Genomic DNA, 19,631 nt, shown 5'->3' on the forward strand with positions numbered 1-19,631 from the left:
GGAAACATCTGAAGAGAGAAACAGGCCGTGCAGCTGCTGAATCTGTCTTCATTTCAGATCAACAAAGGTCAGTTTAGAAGATCTTCATCAGATGTTGAGAGACTCTAGTCACGCTCATCCTGCTCCCCGTTTCCTGGTTAGCTCTCCACCAATCAGATGGGTCATTGAGTCTGACTGCTGGCAGTGCCCGCCCCCCCTGATTATACATGTCCAATCAGCCCAAATGAAGGCCGACGGCTCCTCCGATAGACGATGGCACGGAGCACACCGACCAGACTCGAGTCAGCGACCTCCCAGACTGTCAGACGGACGGTTATCGGGTTGGTGTGTCGGCGCCTTTACGTTTCCCACAAAAGATTTGACTTCATAGTTCATTCGTTGATTTGTCGTATCATTAATGACGTCATCGTCGGCCAATCAGGAACTAAGTTGGTTTTTGTTTGTTTTAGATACGTTTATTTCTGCGGATTTTCCGCGATATTTAAAAGCTCTTTTGACATTTTTTGGACAATTCTTTCAAATGTTTTCCCCAACATTGTGTGTATGTATGTATGTATGTATGTATGTATGTATGTATATATATATATATATATATACACAATATAGGGGCCAGACAGTAAAAATGGACTTCGGGCAAGTATGAAAAAACCTAAATGTTGATCCTGTAAACTCTGCCACAGTAGTTACCCTACGTGGAACACACACACTCACAGACAGACACACACACACACACACACACACAGACACACTCACTCACAGACAGACACACACACACAGACACACTCACTCACTCACTCACACACACACTCACACACAGACAGACAGACACACACACACACACACTCACTCACACACACACACACACACACACACACACACACACACACAGACACACTCACTCACAGACAGACACACACACACACATACAGACACTGACACACACACACAGACTCACTCACACACAGACAGACACACACAGACACACACACACACACACACACACTCAAACATATTAAACATCAGTAAGAATAAACTATAAAACCAGATAGATCCAGAATAATCCGATAATATTGTGACGTGTTTGTGACGGTTGTCTGTGGTTGTCTGTGGTTGTACAGTGGACGCCGCTCGGCTTCATGATCAGAAACCCCGACTCGCAGGACGAGCTCAGCAAGGAGCGCTTCGAAGGCACCGTCCTCAAAGCCGTCTCCAAATATCCCCGAAAAGAGATCAAGAAGGAGCCGGAGGACAGCGTCCACCCAGCTGCACAGGTAAGAACAGGAAAAAGCTGAGAACTATCAACAGGTTCATGCATTCATGTCGGGTTTTTTGTTGATGGTTTTTGTCATTTATTTATGCATTTATTTTTATTTTTTTATTTTTAAAAAAAGGTTTCTGTCACTTTTTTCGATGTTGTTGATGCTATACACACACAGACACACACACACAGACACACAGACACACACACACAGACACACACACAGACACACACACACACACACACACACACACACACACACACACACACACACAGACACACACAGACACACACACACACAGACATACACAGACACACACACACAGAGACACACACACAGAGACAGACACACAGACACACACACAGAGACAGACACACACACACACACACACACACACACACACACACAGACACACACACACACACACACACACACACAGACAGACAGACATACATACACACAGACACACAGCAACACACACAGACACACACACAGACACACACCGACATACACACCCATACAGACAGACACACACACAGACACCCACACACACAGACATACACAGACACACAGACACACACAGAGACACACACACACCATCCATAACTGCAACATTTGTTTTCTCCTGCAGGTGAAAAGGGACGCGGAGGAGACACCGGAGGAGAGAGGAAAGGCTGCCGGAGGACTGGAGGGAAAGGTGGTGGTGAAGAAAGAGAAGGAGGAAGAGGAGGAGGTGAAGAAGGAGCAGTCTGCTGTGGAGACGGGGCGGCTGGTGATGACGGTCGACGGACAACAGAAGCAGCTTCGCTTTGGCCCCGACGACCTGCTGAGCACCTCCACCATGCTGGACGGAGACCAGGTCAGAGATGTGTATATAGAGAGCTGAGCAATATATGGATATTATATACACCATACTACATACATACACATAATACATGGGCTGTATTACAGTAAAGTGATGTAATGCTCTGAACTGACCAGACTGCTGTAGCTGTTCTATTATTTACCTTTACCCACTTAGTCATTATATCCACATTATGATGATTATTGATCTAAAATCTCATTGTGTAAATATTTAGTGAAAGCACCAATAGTCAACACTACAGTATCGTTGCTGTATCGAGGTACTTGGTCAAAAATATCCTGATATTTGATTTTCTCCATATCGCCCAGCCCTATGTGTATATACAACACTTAGCGATGGTTAGCTTGTTACCTGTGGTGATATATGCTAACTGTAACGTCTCTTTCACATTAGTGTGTGAGTGTCTGACCTATCTGGGAGCGTTTGGAGATGCCTGATGAAGTTCAACATTGTTGATCCATCATCATGTATCTTGGTGCCACCCTGCCTGTAGCTGTTCTCTGACTGCCTCTGTTTACCAAGTTATTGAGAGCTAAACTAATGACAACAGGAACAGCTCCAGGAGGACTTGGTGTCGCCATCGGCAATGTATTTGTTGATGTGTGAGTGAGGGCACATAACACATGCGTTACATCATGGCAAAGGGAAGGGGACATGCAGCTCGTCATACGTTTCCCCAACGTATATGCGCCAATAAAAGAAATACATGAATAAATTAAGATTTAAAAAGCAATAATTGCATGAAAACAGGTTGTTGACGAGTCTCGAAGCTCGAGTCAGAGTCGAGTCTGAAGTCAGCTGTTTGTGCGACTTAAGTGCGACTCGAGTCCGAGTCTCAGACTCAAGTCCCCATCGCTGGGAACCGTAGCAGAAGATAGTCCTTTTTAAACCAAAACACCACAGTAGGAGGAATGAGAGGGGGAGACAACAGAGCAGGAGGAATGAGAGGGGGAGACACCAGAGCAGGGGGAATGAGAGGGGGGGAACACCAGAGCAGGGGGAATGAGAGGGGGACACCAGAGCAGGGGGAATGAGAGGGGGGAACACCAGAGCAGGGGGAATGAGAGGGGGGAACACCAGAGCAGGGGGAATGAGAGGGGGAAACACCAGAGCAGGGGGAATGAGAGGGGGAACACCAGAGCAGGGGGAACGAGAGGGGGGAACACCAGAGCAGTGGGAATGAGAGGGGAAACACCAGAGAGGGGAAACACCAGAGCAGGGGGGAATGAGAGGGGGAGACAACAGAGCAGGGGGAATGAGAGGGGGGAGACAACAGAGCAGGGGGGAATGAGAGGGGGAGACAACAGAGCAGGGGGAATGAGAGGGGGGAAACACCAGAGCAGGGGGGAACGAGAGGGGGAGACAACAGAGCAGGGGGAATGAGAGGGGAAACACCAGAGAGGGGAGACACCAGAGCAGGGGGAATGAGAGGGGGGAGACACCAGAGCAGGGGGAATGAGAGAAGCACCAGAGCAGGGGGATGGAGGGAGACACCAGAGCAGGAGAATGAGAGGAAACACCAGAGCAGGGGGAATGAGGGAGGGGAGACACCAGAGCAGGGGGAATGAGAGGGGGACGCCAGAGCAGGAGGGAATGAGAGGGAAGACACCAGAGCAGGGGGAATGGGAGGGAGACAACAGAGCAGGGGGAATGAGGGAGAGCAAGCCAGAGCAGGGGGAATGAGAGGGGAGACACCAGAGCAGGGGGAATGAGAGGGAGACACCAGAGCAGGGAATGAGGGAGGGGAGACACCAGAGCAGGGGGAATGAGAGGGAGACAACAGAGCAGGGGAATGAGAGGGGAAACACCAGAGCAGGGGGAATGAGAGGGAAACACCAGAGCAGGGGGAACGAGAGGGGGAGACAACAGAGCAGGGGGGAATGAGAGGGGGAAACACCAGAGCAGGGGGAATGAGAGGGGGGAACACCAGAGCAGGGGGAATGAGAGGGGGGGGAGACACCAGAGCAGGGGGAATGAGAGGGGGGAGACACCAGAGCAGGGGGAATGAGAGGGGGGAACACCAGAGCAGGGGGGAATGAGAGGGGGAAACGCCAGAGCAGGGGGAATGAGAGGGGGGAACGAGAGGGGGGAATGAGAGGGGGAACACCAGAGCAGGGGGAATGAGAGGGGGGGAAATGAGAGGGGGGAATGAGAGGGGGGAATGAGAGGGGGAACACCAGAGCAGGGGGAATGAGAGGGGGAACACCAGAGCAGGGGGAATGAGAGGAGGAACATAGCTTAAGATTAGCAGCTTCAGGAAGTTGAGATGTTTAATTTGAGGTGTGTCTGGTCTTTTGAAGGTGCGTTTCAACATCGCCACCAATCAGGAGACCAAAGAGGAACGAGCGACCTTTGTGGAAATCCTCCCCGCCTCCTTCGAAGAGTCCACCGAACAACGACGACACGTAAGACTTCCAAACTCTCTGCTCACGTTACTCTGAGTACGCTGGAAGTCTGAGTCACGTACTCACGTTGATTCTTTTAAAAAGCAGTTGAAGACTTTATTCCACCAGGACTTCAGTTAGAGAAGGGTTAGGGTTGACGTAATGTCTCTGGTCTCCTTTTACACGGAAACACTTTGGGTTGTTATCTGTGAAAAGATACACTTTACTTACTTATTTATGTACTTATGTACTTATTTACTCACTTATGTACTTATTTACTCATGTACTTATTTACTTATTTATGTACTTATTTACTCACTTATGTACTTATTTATGTACTTATGTACTTATTTACTTATTTATGTACTTATTTACTCATGTACTTATTTACTTATTTATGTACTTATTTACTTATCTAGTTATTTACTTACTTATTTATGTACTTATTTACTCATGTACTTATTTACTTATTTATGTACTTATTTACTCACTTATGTACTTATTTACTTACTTATTTACTTACTTATTTATGTACTTATGTACTTATTTACTCACTTATGTATTTATGTACTTATTTACTCATGTACTTATTTACTCACTTATGTACTTATTTACTTATGTACTTATTTACTTATTTATGTACTTATTTACTCACTTATGTACTTATTTACTCACTTATGTACTTATGTACTTATTTATGTACTTATTTATGTACTTATTTACTAACTTATGTACATACGTGTGTGTGTTATGTGTGTGTCGGTCTCTCTGTCTCTCTCTCTGTCTCTCTCTCTCTCTCTCTCGCTCTCTCTGTCTCTCTCTCGCTCTCTGTCTCTCGGTCTCTCTCTGTCTCTGTCTCTCTCTCTCGCGCTCTCTGTCTCTCGCTCTCTCTCCCTCGCTCTCTCTCTGTGTCTCTCTCTCTCTGTCTCTCTCTCGCTCTCTCTGTCTCTCTCTGTCTCTCTCTCGCTTTCTCTGTCTCTCTCTCTCTCTCTCTCTCTCTCGCGCTCTCTCTCCCTCGCTCTCTCTCTGTCTCTCTCTCTGTCTCTCTCTCTCTCTCTCGCTCTCTCTGTCTCTCTCTCGCTTTCTCTGTCTCTCTCTCTCTCTCTCTGTCTCTCTCTCTCTCTCTCTCTCTCTCTCTCTCGCTCTCTCTCTCTCTCGCTCTCTCTGTCTCTCTCTCTCTCTCTGTCTCTCTCTCTGTCTCTCTCTCTCTCTCTGTCTCTCGCTCTCTCTGTCTCTCTCTGTCTCTCTCTCTCTGTCTCTCTCTCTCTCTCTGTCTCTCGCTCTCTCTGTCTCTCGCTCTGTCTCTCTCTCGCTCTCTCTGTCTCTCGCTCTCTCTGTCTCTCGCTCTCTGTCTCTCTCTCTCTCTGTCTCTCTCTCTCTCTGTCTCTCGCTCTCTGTCGCTCTCTGTCTGTCTCTCTCGCTCTCTCTGTCTCTGTCTCTCTCTCTCTGTCGCTCTCTGTCTCTCTCTCTGTCTCTCTCTGTCTCTCTCTCTGTCTCTCTCTGTCTCTCTCTCCCTCCCTCCCTCCCTCCAGGGCATCGTGATCGAGTTCATGGAGGACTCGGGGCTCATCAAGTGCGCCCAGAACCCTCAACTCTACTTCCACATGTCGGAGGTGATCGAGAAGAAGAAACTGGAGCTGAACGAGAAGGTCGAGTTCAGCGTCGTCCCGGTGAGTCTTCTTATCTTCCTCGTCCCTTTTAATTGGACATTATTCTGATTGCAGGAGGTTTAGGATTAGCATCAAACCTCCCCAGTTGATTACTGGCATTAAGACAGTTGTTTTTGTATTACAAGTTTTCTGAAATGCTATGTTTAAATATGCAAATGAGGCATTATCTTATTAAAAATGTTGCATAAATGTCCAGCAGCCTGTTGCACCAGCTGTGTGCAAGTTCTCTCTTAAGTTAAGAAGCCTACGCATGATAACGCTCACCGCTAGGTACGGCTCACCGCTAGGTACGGCTCACCGCTAGGTACGGCTCACCGCTAGGTAGGGCTCACCGCTAGGTAGGGCTCACCGCTAGGTAGGGCGCACCGCCAGGTACGGCTCACCGCTAGGTAGGGCTCACCGCCAGGTACGGCTCACCGCTAGGTAGGGCTCACCGCTAGGTACGGCTCACCGCTAGGTAGGGCTCACCGCTAGGTAGGGCTCACCGCTAGGTAGGGCGAAGCACCGCTAGGTACGGCGCACCGCTAGGTACGGCTCACCGCTAGGTAGGGCGCACCGCTAGGTACGGCTCACCGCCAGGTACGGCTCACCGCCAGGTAGGGGCTCACCGCTAGGTAGGGGCTCACCGCTAGGTAGGGCGCACCGCTAGGTACGGCTCACCGCTAGGTACGGCTCACCGCTAGGTACGAAGCACCGCTAGGTACGGCTCACCGCCAGGTACGAAGCACCGCTAGGTACGGCTCACCGCTAGGTAGGGCTCACCGCTAGGTACGAAGCACCGCTAGGTACGGCGCACCGCTAGGTACGAAGCACCGCCAGGTAGGGCTCACCGCCAGGTACGGCTCACCGCCAGGTAGGGCTCACCGCTAGGTACGGCTCACCGCCAGGTACGGCTCACCGCCAGGTACGGCTCACCGCTAGGTACGGCTCACCGCTAGGTACGGCTCACCGCTAGGTACGGCTCACCGCCAGGTACGGCTCACTGTAGCGAGATGCCAGGGGTAACGCCGCGCATAGTTGGGCGCGTTGGGCTTTGCTCCGGCCGTTCCATTGATTTCCTCCGGGGGGAGGGCCTTGACATGGCACTTCCTGAATGTGCAAAACATACCAGAATATGTGAACAGAAAGGTCGTTAGGCAGACATTAAATACATTAAATACATTAAATACATTAAACAGAAATAATCGATTATGGCCCGGCCGATAATCGATGCAGCATCGTCCACGATTCGATGCATCAATTATTTGATTAATAAACAGCTTTTATTAAACCAGCAGCCCACCTCACAGATACACACAGACTTCATAACCTCACAGATACATACAGACTTCATAACCTCACAGATACATGCAGACTTCATAACCTCACAGATACACGCAGACTTCATAACTCCACAGATACACACAGACTTCATAACCTCACAGATACACGCAGACTTCATAACTCCACAGATACACACAGACTTCATAACCTCACAGATACACACAGACTTCATAACCTCACAGATACACACAGACTTCATAACCTCACAGATACATACAGACTTCATAACCTCACAGATACATGCAGACTTCATAACCTCACAGATACACGCAGACTTCATAACCTCACAGATACACACAGACTTCATAACCTCACAGATACACACAGACTTCATAACCTCTCAGATACACACAGACTTCATAACCTCACAGATACACACAGACTTCATAACTCCACAGATACACAGACTTCATAACCTCACAGATACACACAGACTTCATAACTCCACAGATACACAGACTTCATAACCTCACAGATACACACAGACTTCATAACCTCACAGATACACGCAGACTTCATAACCTCACAGATACACACAGACTTCATAACCTCACAGATACACGCAGACTTCATAACCTCACAGATACACGCAGACTTCATAACCTCACAGATACACACAGACTTCATAACCTCACTTACCATCACTATGTCAGGAGTATTTGGGATGTTTCTGAAGTAGTCCCTGTCAGATGTGTTATGATGGTGTGCTGGAAGATCTTGTTATCGTGTCATCGTGTCCATAGTTGATCTTTTGCAAGTCGTTAGCAACCAGATCAGCCAGACGCTCATGTCTGGCCACATTCAGTCCTTTATAGTTGCAGCATCTGTTTAGTATGATACCTGTTTTGGTGTACTGGTTTTTATATAACAGCATTGTATCTTGTGTAAGAAAATGTCTATTATTGTTTTCTCCAAGCATGAAACAGCAGAGGGGGGGAACCAGGCCATCAGGATAAAACGTTTCACCGAGAGCGTTTTTCTTCCCGTTCGGAAATTGGGCGGTGTCGGGGCGAGCAAAGGAAAGGTGAGGAGGGCTGGATTTATTTTATACAGTTAGGAGGTGAGAAGCATTGAGGAGCTTCTGTTTTTGATGTTAATTCATTTTTTGATCCACTTTATCTGGACTTAATAAATATGTAAAATGATAGTTATTACAGAGTCATCACATTGCGAAGACAGTTATTTGTATGGACTTTTCCACTCTTGCTTTTAACAATATTAAAAGCAAGCTTAGCATATATATACGCATTTGTTAGCAAAACTACTGAAACAACTTGCTGCGTTAGCCTCAAAATGTATTATTATTATTATTATTATTACTCTATTATTGTGTTAAATGTTCCAAATGTAAAGCACATTGAGCTGTGTATGAAAGGTGCTATACAAATAAAGCTTATTATTAATATTATTATTATATTATAATATAAAAGCTGTAGCATGTTGCTCTTAGTGTTTAAATATAATTAAATATAAACTTCCGCGTGATTTCTTTAAAGGATAAAGCATATTACAGAATGATTTTAGGGTCTAGTGTATAGCTTTACGTTGCTTCTAAAGTCTAAGAAACTGTGACCTTCAAACATATTTACCAGTTTCTGTTACCAGTTCTGTCATTTAACATATTATTAAGCTGTAGATGTCGGCAGAGCTCATTCTTTCTCTAACTCGGTCTCATATGCCTCATCTTTGGTAGATGACCATCAAGCTGGCGAAAGCTTCAGAAGACCCTGAGTGAGTAATTCTTCTATTTCTTTACGTTATGTTGGAACACAATCAGGTGTGCAAAAAATAAATAATCCCATGTAAAGAACCGGATGGTCTAATAGGTTTCCAGAAAGTCTTGCTCTTATATAATTCAAACATTTACCCCTTTATATGCAAATACAGATCAGTAAATTACTAGGTTACATATCGTCGCTGTCAGGTTAAAACATGCATCTTTAAAACCGTCGTTCTGCAGGAAATTAGGAAAAACCCGCTAATTTGAAAACATTGTATTGAGCTATTTACCTCAGACGAAATGGCCCCGTCACTGTTATGATACAGTGGTGCTCATACGTTTAGGAACCCATGCTGAAGATGACTTAAAAGAGGAATAAAAACAAGTCATCTTTTGGTAATTGATCTTGATCTAAGGGTTGCCCGGGGCAAATGAAACGCCACGTTGGACAAGGAAATGGAACTACCCACTTGCCTTGTCGGCCAATAGGGTTGGGTATCGTTTTGCTTTTTAAAATTCCGATGCCGACCCGGTACTTGTAAAACGACTCTGATTCCTAAACCGATTCTTGAAGAACGGGAAAATGACATCAAAGAAAGGCTTTTACGTGTGTTTTGGTGAGCCCAGAGGGAAAATATGGCATTTTAAAAGTAGCCTACATTTACGGTAACTTTTATTATTTATCTCGTACAATCAACAATGTTGCAAAAGAATACAAAACAAAAAAGAAATTAAAACAACAAACAATCGAACCATCAAATTTAACAAAAAAACCAAAAAATAAAAACGGATTAGTTCGAGAAGGAGCAGGCGGAAGCAAACAGATTATTTGGTCCTGCCCGTATTTCACAAAATCATATTACAAAGCAAACAGATATGCAAAAACAGAATAAATTTTTTCAGGTCTTACAATAACTTGCAACAATAAACAACAATACCATAGTATTGTGGAACCGGGTTTCGGTACCCCACCCTATTGGCCAATCAAGAATTAATTTGGCGCTAGTGACACGTGACTTGCGGCTGTCTTGTTAGAAGAAAAGAAGGATGATGATGGCGGCGTACCAGCAAAAGACAGTTTCATGCTTCCTGGAAGAAGGAGTTTTCTTGGATGGCAGTAAAGGATGTCGATGTTTGCCGCAAGTTCAAGTCCAAGGCAGAGGAAAGTGATTTTTTTTTTTATTTTTTTTTCAAAGAAACGTCTTCATTCAGAAATCAAATGCTGGGTAATGCAGCAAGCTGCATCTCGCTTTTTGTAAAGGGGCAGTTAAAATTGACTTTGGGCAAGTAGATTAGGTTAACCAATACCATTGATTTATGAAAAAAATCATTTAAAATGATGAAATATTGGAGGTACAAGTTTTCTCCCCGACAGCGACTATATGTAACCTGACTCAATGACACATTGGTATCTATACAGAATGCAGGGCTCGACATTAACTTTTCGAGGCACTTGTCCTTTGGACAAGTACATTTAAGTTTCACTTGTCCATGCACAAAAGTCACTTGTCCGGGTAAAGATTTATCATTTTATAATTATTTTTTTTTGTGTTTTGCTAATGCAGAATTCGAACAAACCGTTGAAGGCATCCAAACACTATCAACATTAATACAATTCAGTTGAAACAGTAGAAACAAACGTGTCCCTTATCGGTAAAATAGACGTAATGAGTGGCACATAACGTGAAGTAACATGGCATTTTATTTAGTTTGAGTTTTAACTTGTCCAGTGGGGCAAGTCAATTTCTCTTCCACTTGCCCTTCAAAAAAATCCACTTGTCCCGGACAAGCGGACAAGCCTTAATGTCGAGCCCTGAGAATGTTTAGAAATACAATTTTTGTGAAATTATTCTAATAAGCCTGTCTGTTTCATTGTCTTACTTACCTCTGACGTTTCAGGAAAGAAAAACCCGAGACAGACAAGCTGAAGGCGGTGGTGAAAAATCTTAGAACGCAGGACAGCAAGACCAATATCGGCAGAAGGGATAACGGTGCCACTCGGCGTAGATACGGCAGAAGTAGGAGCAGGAGCCTGAGTAGGAGCAGAGGTAGGAGTAGAAGCAGAAGTAGGAGCAGGAGTCCGCCCAGAGACCACTTTGGACGTATCATCAAAAAGAGACGCAGCCCCAGCATTGACCGTGACCGTAAAAGCAGCAGGTACAGGCAAAGCCGAAGCCGAGAGAGATCAAACAGGCTCACTAGGAGCCGCACTAAGAGCCGAAGCAAAAGCTCCAGCAGGAGTCGCAGCAGGAGCCGGGAGAGAAGCAAAGACAGAGGCGTCAAGAAGAGGAGCAAGATCAGCAGAGAGCACGAGGAAAGTTACAAGCGCGAGGAAAGTTACAAGAGAAGGAGGGAGTTAAGCCCTCCGCCCAGACGAGGCGTAGTCGTGGACGACGAGCTGGCGAGGAAGAAGCGTGAGCTGGAAGAGCTAAACGACATGATTGCGTACAAAAAGTCGCTGGTGGACCCTGGACAGAGAACCTGCATTGACTACGACCATGGCAGGATCGCCGTCCCACTAACAGAGTACAAACCAGTCCGGTCCATTCTGAAGAAACGACCCGAGGGCCCTGATTACCTTGATCGTCCACCTCAGCCCTATGACGATCCTTATTATGACCGTCCGTACGCTCCCTACCCAGATCGGCGGTATGATGACCGCTATGCTGATCCGTATGCCAGTTGTTCCTACACTGATCTCCCTTACGCTGAGCGTCCCTACAGCGACCGCCCTTACGAAAAGCCACTCTATGCTGAACCTTCCTATGGTGGCCCTCCGTCTGCTGGCCAACGTTACACCGATCGCTATAGTGTTTATGAGGAAACCTTAGATGATCGCTACTATGACCCAGCATATCCAGGGAGACCTTATAATGTTTCCGTCAAACGCAGCCGGTCTCCAGAACCCCACGGTCCCTCACCTTCTTCTCAAGTTCCTGTTGCCTCCACCCAACCACCCTTGACGCATATTGCTGCCATTTCATCTTCCCAATCCTCTTACAGACCTCCTTCTCCCAGAGAAACGCCTCCTAGAAGCCCCTCGCCCAAACTGAAGCACACAACAGCACACATGGCACCTCCAGCTGTGAAACAACCCCTTGATCGCTTCCTTGACATGCTTAATAAAAAGGTGGATGCTGAGAAGAAATCCGAACCTGTACCGGTTCCTGTACCGGTTCCTGTACCAGTTCATGTGAATGATGACCTTCTTCCTCATGAGCGGGCAGTTCAAGATGGCAGGGGTTTCTCTCGGATTGTGGGATTTTCTCAAGAACAACCCAGCAGCAGTCTAGCTCTAGAAGGGACAAAGTCACAGCTAAGTCCTAAAAGGTCCTCGGTAGAGAGAACAGATGAGGAACCTAAAACCAAGACAGAACCCTACGACAAGATCCAAAGTCTACTCCGTACGATCGGCCTGAAGCTAAGTACAGGAGATATGTCCAAACTGGCCAGCCGGGCCCAGGAGAAAATCTACAGCCCAAAGTCCCAATCCACAGAAAGAGAGACGTTGTCATCAGCAAGGGAAGACTTGCAAACAAGAAGACCTGGTTCCATTGAATCGGAACATACCCATAGCCATTCCCCTTCGCCTGCCAGATCCTCCAGTTTGGAGCCGCTTAGCAGATCTCAAGCTGTCTCAGAGTATGAAGGATTCCTTGACCAGCAGGAATTGGAGGCACTAAAGAAGGCGCAACAGCTGCAGAGTCTTACAAAGACATTGGGGAGCACACCCTCCACCACTTCTTCTCCGAAACCTCCCCCTGGGCCTCCACCTGCACAATATCAACTTCCACCCCTACCAACCAACTGGCCCCTTGGAGTCTCTACCCAGATTCCTCCAGAACAAAGCGCCACAATCCCAGACACACCCCAGATATTTGGACTTCCTGCAGGACCTCCCCCTGGACCTCCTCCACGACGTCCTGGGCAGCCTCCTCCAGGACCGCCTCCTGGACCTCCACCCCGGCGCCCTCCCGGACAACCTCCTTTCGTTCCCCCCTCCAGTCATGCAGTGTTTCCATTTATTAGCAAGCATCCTATAACTTCACCTTCCTCTAGTTCTTCAACACCGCCATCTTCTACACCTATGACATCAAGTCCTGCTAACGATAACCAAGCAACCATCTCTACGACCGTGGCCAGATGCCTGAAGGTCATAGAGACGGTGAAATCTCTGGCTGTACAGCCAGCAACCAAACCAGTCAAATCTGTACAGTTCAGTTTACCCACAGTCTCTCCATCAGACTTGAGTCCTCAGACCTCAACAGAGACGGACGATGACATAAAGACCAAGCAGAAAGAGAAGGTGAAATGTAGTGAAATCTTTTACTAAAGTAAAATTAAGCAAGTACTGTAAAGCCCAATGCAGACCAAAGATTTGCAATGAGACTAAACTGTTTTAGAATGTGGCAGGGAAAGGTTGCAGCAGTCTTAACTGGCCCATCTCAATGTCAAAGTTTAGGTGGAGCAAGTACCTCAATCACTATCCTCATTCATATTTTAAAGGTGCAGAAGATAAGCCTTATAAAACTAACTTTCTGTCATATTTGCTGAAACTGACCCTATGTTTGAGTAGAACTACATGAAGCAGGTCATTTAAAAAAAAATCTGGCACCACCTACAGCCTGCAGTGAGATTTGCAAAAATCCACCGCTCCCTGTTCAGATGCACCAATCAGGACCAGGGGGGCTGTCTAACTGTTCAGATGCACCAATCACGGCCAGGGGAGGTGTCTAACTGTTCAGATGCACCAATCAGGACCAGGGGGGCTGTCTAACTGTTCAGATGCACCAATCAGGGCCAGGGGAGGTGTCTAACTGTTCAGATGCACCAATCAGGACCAGGGGGGCTGTCTAACTGTTCAGATGCACCAATCAGGGCCAGGGGGGGGTGTCTACCTGTTCAGATGCACCAATCAGGGCCAGGGGGGTGTCTAACTGCGTGTCAATCACTGCTCATGCACACGCATTCATTCTCCCTTGTGGGGGGAGGGGCTTAGGAGACTGTTTTGGGCTTTAGCGGAAAGGGGGGAGGGACTGAGAAGTTGTCGATGTTCAAATATTTTGGCTAAGTCCGGGATCTTCGCAATCCTACCTACAGCACCTTTAAGACACTACAAATGATATCCAGCTACAAAAAAGCCTGAAAAGTCTGAGTCAAAGTTAGAATGGAAGTTTGGAGAGTTGTTTCTATGCAGGTGATACACCATCTCATCACATCTCATTGGTGTAAACTGGCAGCTTTCAGGACGCTGCAGATCGGAGCATTGCAAGTAGCTGCAAATCTTTGGTCTGAACTGCGCTGTAAGGCTCTGACACACCAACCCGACGGCCGACTGTTGGAAGAAAAGACAGTCGGACTGATCAGTCGGCTCCCGTCGGTCAACACACCGAAGAGACACCGACTTCAGCGTACGTTCTGTGCGTGCGCGAGACGTAATACGTCTCCATAACAGCAGGCGGCGCTAATCTGTATTGTAAAACCGGAAATGACGAACGTGTCACGTGGGTCTGACTGCTCCCGAATTTCAAAGCCGACCATAATGGCGGCTCGTTCGTAATACGATCTCGTATTTTACGAAAATAGCTCACCGAAACACGTTTCTGAAAACATTTGAAGAGAGAAACAGGCCGTGCAGCTGCTGAATCTGTCTTCATTTCACATCAACAAAGGTCAGTTTGAAAGATTTTTGTCAGATTTTTGAGAGGCTTAGTCACACTCATCCCGCTCGTCATTTCCGGTAAGTGTTGTAACATAAGTGCACTGATTCGCTAGTCAAGGGCTAGAACTCCACCAATCAGATTGGTCATTGAGTCCGACTGCCCACCCACCGATTCAACAAGTCAAATCAGCCCAAATTAAAACCGACGGCACGGAACGCACCGAACAGACTCGAGTCACCGACCTCGCCAGACTGTCTGACGGGCGATCATTGGCTCGGTGTGTCAGCGCCTCTAGATGTACTAAATAAGTACAAGCAAGAGAACTAACTGGGAAGAGTTTTATTGCACTGCTAAGGAAGGATGTGGTTTTTAACACAAATTGCAAAGAGTTCTTGTTGGCTACTGAAGTACAGTTTAACAATATTGATAACAAACTGATCTTCGTCTTTGGAGAATATGGTTATGGATTTGTATTTGCTGTCAGTAATCCAAATTGTTTATTCCAGGTAATCTAGACGGACAGCACACTTAACCCTTGTGTTGTCCTCTGTCTGATTTGCCTGTTCATAAAGTATAAACTATCACCAAATTTTGTGTTAGATCTTCTTAGCCAACTTCATTCCAACTGATTACCACTGTAGTTTTACACTTATTTATGCAAAATGAACAAGTTTCTGTCACTTTTTTCAACGCTTTTTTGAATTCATGGTGAATAAACCTCATTTATACCTATTTATACCTAATTTCTGATTACAGAAATTATTAATTATTTTGACTAATAGTTAACGATCAGAAGAACATATGTTGACGGATAATCACAGCCTGTTTCATGTATGGAACCATCAGTGGTATTTTAGGGCAATTTGTTTGAAAGAAACCCACATTTTTGACATAGAAACGTTGAAAACGGGTCAAATTTGGTTAATAAAGTAGAAACCTTTAGAAATAATGGAAGATCGCCATGTTTCAGCTGCATGGGACAAAGCTTTGATGAGGTATTTGTGTTTCTGTTACAGCTGGATTCATATCACCAGAGGGTTTTGGAAAAGAGGGAGCAGCACTACAAGGATTGGCTAGTCCGCAGGAAACAGAAAGAGGGTCCACCAGTCTTCCCAGGTATCAGATATTGTTCAACCTTTGTATTACAGGGATTTGTGAGTTAGGTATAAAGCTATGTTCCCGTCACGCTAGTTCTTCCAAGACAGAAATACATTTTCAAGTTAACAGCGGCATGCCTATTAATGTTACTTTTAGGATAGAAGATGAAAGGTAAACACCTTATTTGACTTTGCGTTTGTTACTAGAAAGCTACTTTGAGCAGGTTAAAATAGATTTCCTACTCCCAGACAGCCAGACTTTGGCAAGAAACCCAAAGTTACCTCAGGAGATAGAGGTAGAAATGTTAAAACGTTAACATGATGGAAGTATTAAGTTTTGTCTGGATCTAGTGCCGTGTTTCCATTGTGTGGTACAGCTCTGCTTGACTCACTTTTTTGGTACCAGTACTCTTCTATACTCTGTGTAGTAATTCCCCTCAAAAACAAATGGAAATGGGGTGGCAGAGCTCAGTCTGTAGGGAGTTGGGTTGGGAACCAGAAGGTTGCTGGTTCAAGTCGCCATATGGACCAAAGTATGGTGGTGGACTGGTAGCTGGAGAGGTGCCAGTTCACCTCCTGGGCACTGCCAAGGTGCTCTTGAGCAAGGCACCAAACCCCCGACTGCTCGGGGCGCCTGTCCATGGGCTGCCCCCTCACTCTGACATCTCTCCATTAGTGCTAAAGATGAATAGGTACTGAGCGGGATTAATACAATATAAATGATTGAAAACCAAAATGGAGCAAGTCAAATCGTACCCTGCAGTGGAAAAACAGCATAACTAAAGTATACATGTGATTAGCAAGTTAGGCCGTTGTGGCTCTGTGGTAGAGACCAGTCTAGTGTGATTTATGCTTCTCAGTCAAGGTGGTCTTGCAGGCCACTATAGATTCCCACAAGGTAGAGAGTGATGTAGAATTCAGCATAGGATTTCATTCAGTTGTCCTAGCTCCACCACAACGCTAAGCAAATGTCTTGCACATTATCATCTTATATCTTTTTTCACTTTGTGATAGAGATCGACGATCAGCGACTCAACTTTTGTCCTGGAAATGGCTTTGTTTCTATCAATCTTTCTAGCATCTCTTGTGCTCTCCCAGGACAACCAACATGTGGTTGCATAATTAAGGAGCTGCAGTCAGCTACAGCGGAACTTCTGACGTAGTAACGGAGCCTCGGCACATATAGGTCCCGCTACACCTTTGCACGGAGCCTTAAACCTGTCTTTAAGGTTTCCTAGACGTCTTTAAGTGCATCGCGGCGCTACAAAGCTCAGTCGTTCTTCTGGCCGCACGCGTTAGCCGAGCCTAGTTGTTCATCCCAGCGATCAAGAAAAGAAGCCAACTGCAATCTCAACTCCACAAAGTAACATCTTTTTCCTCTTCATATGGTGACACCATTGGTATATAGTTTAAACGAACCAGGAGTCTAGAAAGTATTTAATAGTCAGATGTGATTATGAGAAGTTCAGATCAACATGTATTTAGTAAGGTTAAGAATTGTTTGACATTTCTAAATGCCAGTTTCAGTTTCAGTACTGATACCCTACACTATATTTTTGATACTTGATAAAATTATAAGTAAACAGAACTAGGAAATCGACAAAGCATTTGATACCAACTTGGGACAGCTTTCAGTACTTGATACTACGGACACATTTTGGTCAGTACAAATAAATTAAGGTTTGATACCCAGCCCTAGTGGTTAGCTAGACATGTAGTTACAGTCATACTTTTTAGGCAAGGTAGTTTTTCTAGGTTTGGGTATAACATTTCCATCCTAAATGCTGTTGCACTCAGTGGTCAGTGGGTACGCTTTCCCACTTTTTCAGACATTCTTCCTTCACCAAATGGTCTCTTACCTGTGCTTGTATTAAATCTGCAGTGGCATAGCTGGAACCACATTGGGCTCCAAACTACAAGATCTAGAATGTATTTGTAGTACTTTGGTAGTACTACTCCTATGTAAGGTAGCAGCTCTCATGTCAGCTAGTTATGTAGCCGACATCTGCTACAACAAAGACATGAACTGAATTTAATCTATACTTAAGACTTTATGTAGATCATGTTTTGTGCAGCATGAAGAATACATCTGTTCCAGGATTACAGGATACAGAAATGTCTTAAATAGTCCAGGACACAATCTAGTAAGAACTACCTAGATGTTAACATCTAGGGTTGTATTATTAGGAGCGAAAGGGCCATGCCAAGACTAACGTAACCATAAAGAAAGTTCAGAGGGTAAAATATAGTTTTTGTCCAGAAACTGGTTCATGTGAGTTGTAAGAATAGTTTTGCTGTAAGACATTAACTTTCTTTTTCATAATCATTTGTTTTCTAAGAATTTCATACTTTCATTCCAGTAAAATGACAAAAAACTGTTTACTTTTTTAAGAGAAAACTAGTACCGTATTTTCCGGACTATAAGTCACATTTATTTAGAAATTTATTTCACAAAATCCAAGACCAAGAACGGACATTTATTCTGGAAAGGCAAGTTATTAAACTACACAACAGCAGCCAGAACAACAGGCTGAATAGGTGTCCGGTATGTTAACGTAACACATTAACAGTTATTCAGCTATACAATAGCATAAAGAACATAGCTGGGAGGCTGAATAGGCTAAATTAACATAACTAGCCAGTGAGTCCAACAAGCAAGTTACCGGTAAGCAAGCTCCCGATCTCTGATCACTGAATCCATTGAATTTTTCATCCTCGGTGTCGCTTCTGAACAACTCCGCCAACTCCGAAGGAAGATGAGGAGTCACAAGCCTAGAGCGCCCTCTCGTGGCTGTAGACGGTAATGTTTACTCCTTGGTTCATGTCAGTCAGTATGAATTAACATTTAAAAACATGTTAAATTATATATATTTTGATATATAAGTCACACCTGACTATAAGTCGCAGGACCAGCCAACTATGAAAAAAAGTGAGACTTATAGTCCGGAAAATACAGTATTTAGTTCTTATCTTATTCATGAACTCTTGTCCATCTATTAAACTAAAACTAAGCCATGTTTAGAGTATTTTATTTTCTACATCAAGGCCTTACTCTTTCTGGCATAACTGAAGCTGTTAGAACTGCTCGGCTTCTGATTTATTCTGAGTTAATGTTGGTTGTTTATTGCAAGTAATCTTTTTATTATCTACAGAATTTAGTGTGACACATCCGATATAAAGGATATTGCATATTGACTGTGGTAAGTCTTTGAGGCAGTTCATAGTAAAGCTGTTAAGGGTAAGTCAAGTTCTGTTTGTATCAATCTGAGTCAAGTGTAGCTGAGATTTACGGATATCTAGAAAAGTTTACATTTTAACATAAGATCCAGAAGACTACTCATTGTGACCACGCATTTTGATGTCAGTTAAGGATATGCTTTTAATTCATTGTTTGATATTTGCGAGCAGAGTTGTTATCCAGTGACTATAGACTGTAAGAATAATGGACGTAGCAGCAGTGATTTCACCCCTTGGTTTGTGATCATTTTGTAACCTCGAGTTTGGCTATTTTGCCATTGCCATCTTGGTTATTTGACACCGGACGTGAAGATTTTTGACGAGAGGGTGGAGCTGGGGAGGATGATGCGGCCAAGGCAGTGTTAACATGTCAAATCATAACAGAAGTTATCTCAGGACACTTTACAGATAGT

The 19,631-nt window shown here is 45.0% G+C and overlaps 1 protein-coding gene across 3 annotated transcripts in view; it reads left to right on the forward strand.

The window, feature by feature from the left end:
• Positions 1–19,631, forward strand: part of LOC144512239 (uncharacterized) — a 46,264-nt gene that overhangs the window by 16,740 nt on the left and 9,893 nt on the right. For all 3 annotated transcript variants that reach the window (XR_013500972.1, XM_078242858.1, XM_078242859.1), the window contains 8 exons: positions 1,119–1,271; positions 1,891–2,118; positions 4,425–4,529; positions 6,041–6,178; positions 8,418–8,525; positions 9,195–9,232; positions 11,121–13,527; positions 15,901–16,000. Coding sequence is in view for 2 of the 3 variants with exons in the window: in XM_078242858.1 (XP_078098984.1) it covers positions 1,119–1,271; positions 1,891–2,118; positions 4,425–4,529; positions 6,041–6,178; positions 8,418–8,525; positions 9,195–9,232; positions 11,121–13,527; positions 15,901–16,000 (3,277 nt within the window). In the remaining variant the exon portion in view is untranslated. The remainder of the gene's footprint in view (positions 1–1,118; positions 1,272–1,890; positions 2,119–4,424; positions 4,530–6,040; positions 6,179–8,417; positions 8,526–9,194; positions 9,233–11,120; positions 13,528–15,900; positions 16,001–19,631) is intronic.

The sequence above is a fragment of the Sander vitreus genome, chromosome 23, assembly GCF_031162955.1.
Source record: "Sander vitreus isolate 19-12246 chromosome 23, sanVit1, whole genome shotgun sequence".
Lineage (NCBI taxonomy): Eukaryota > Metazoa > Chordata > Actinopteri > Perciformes > Percidae > Sander > Sander vitreus.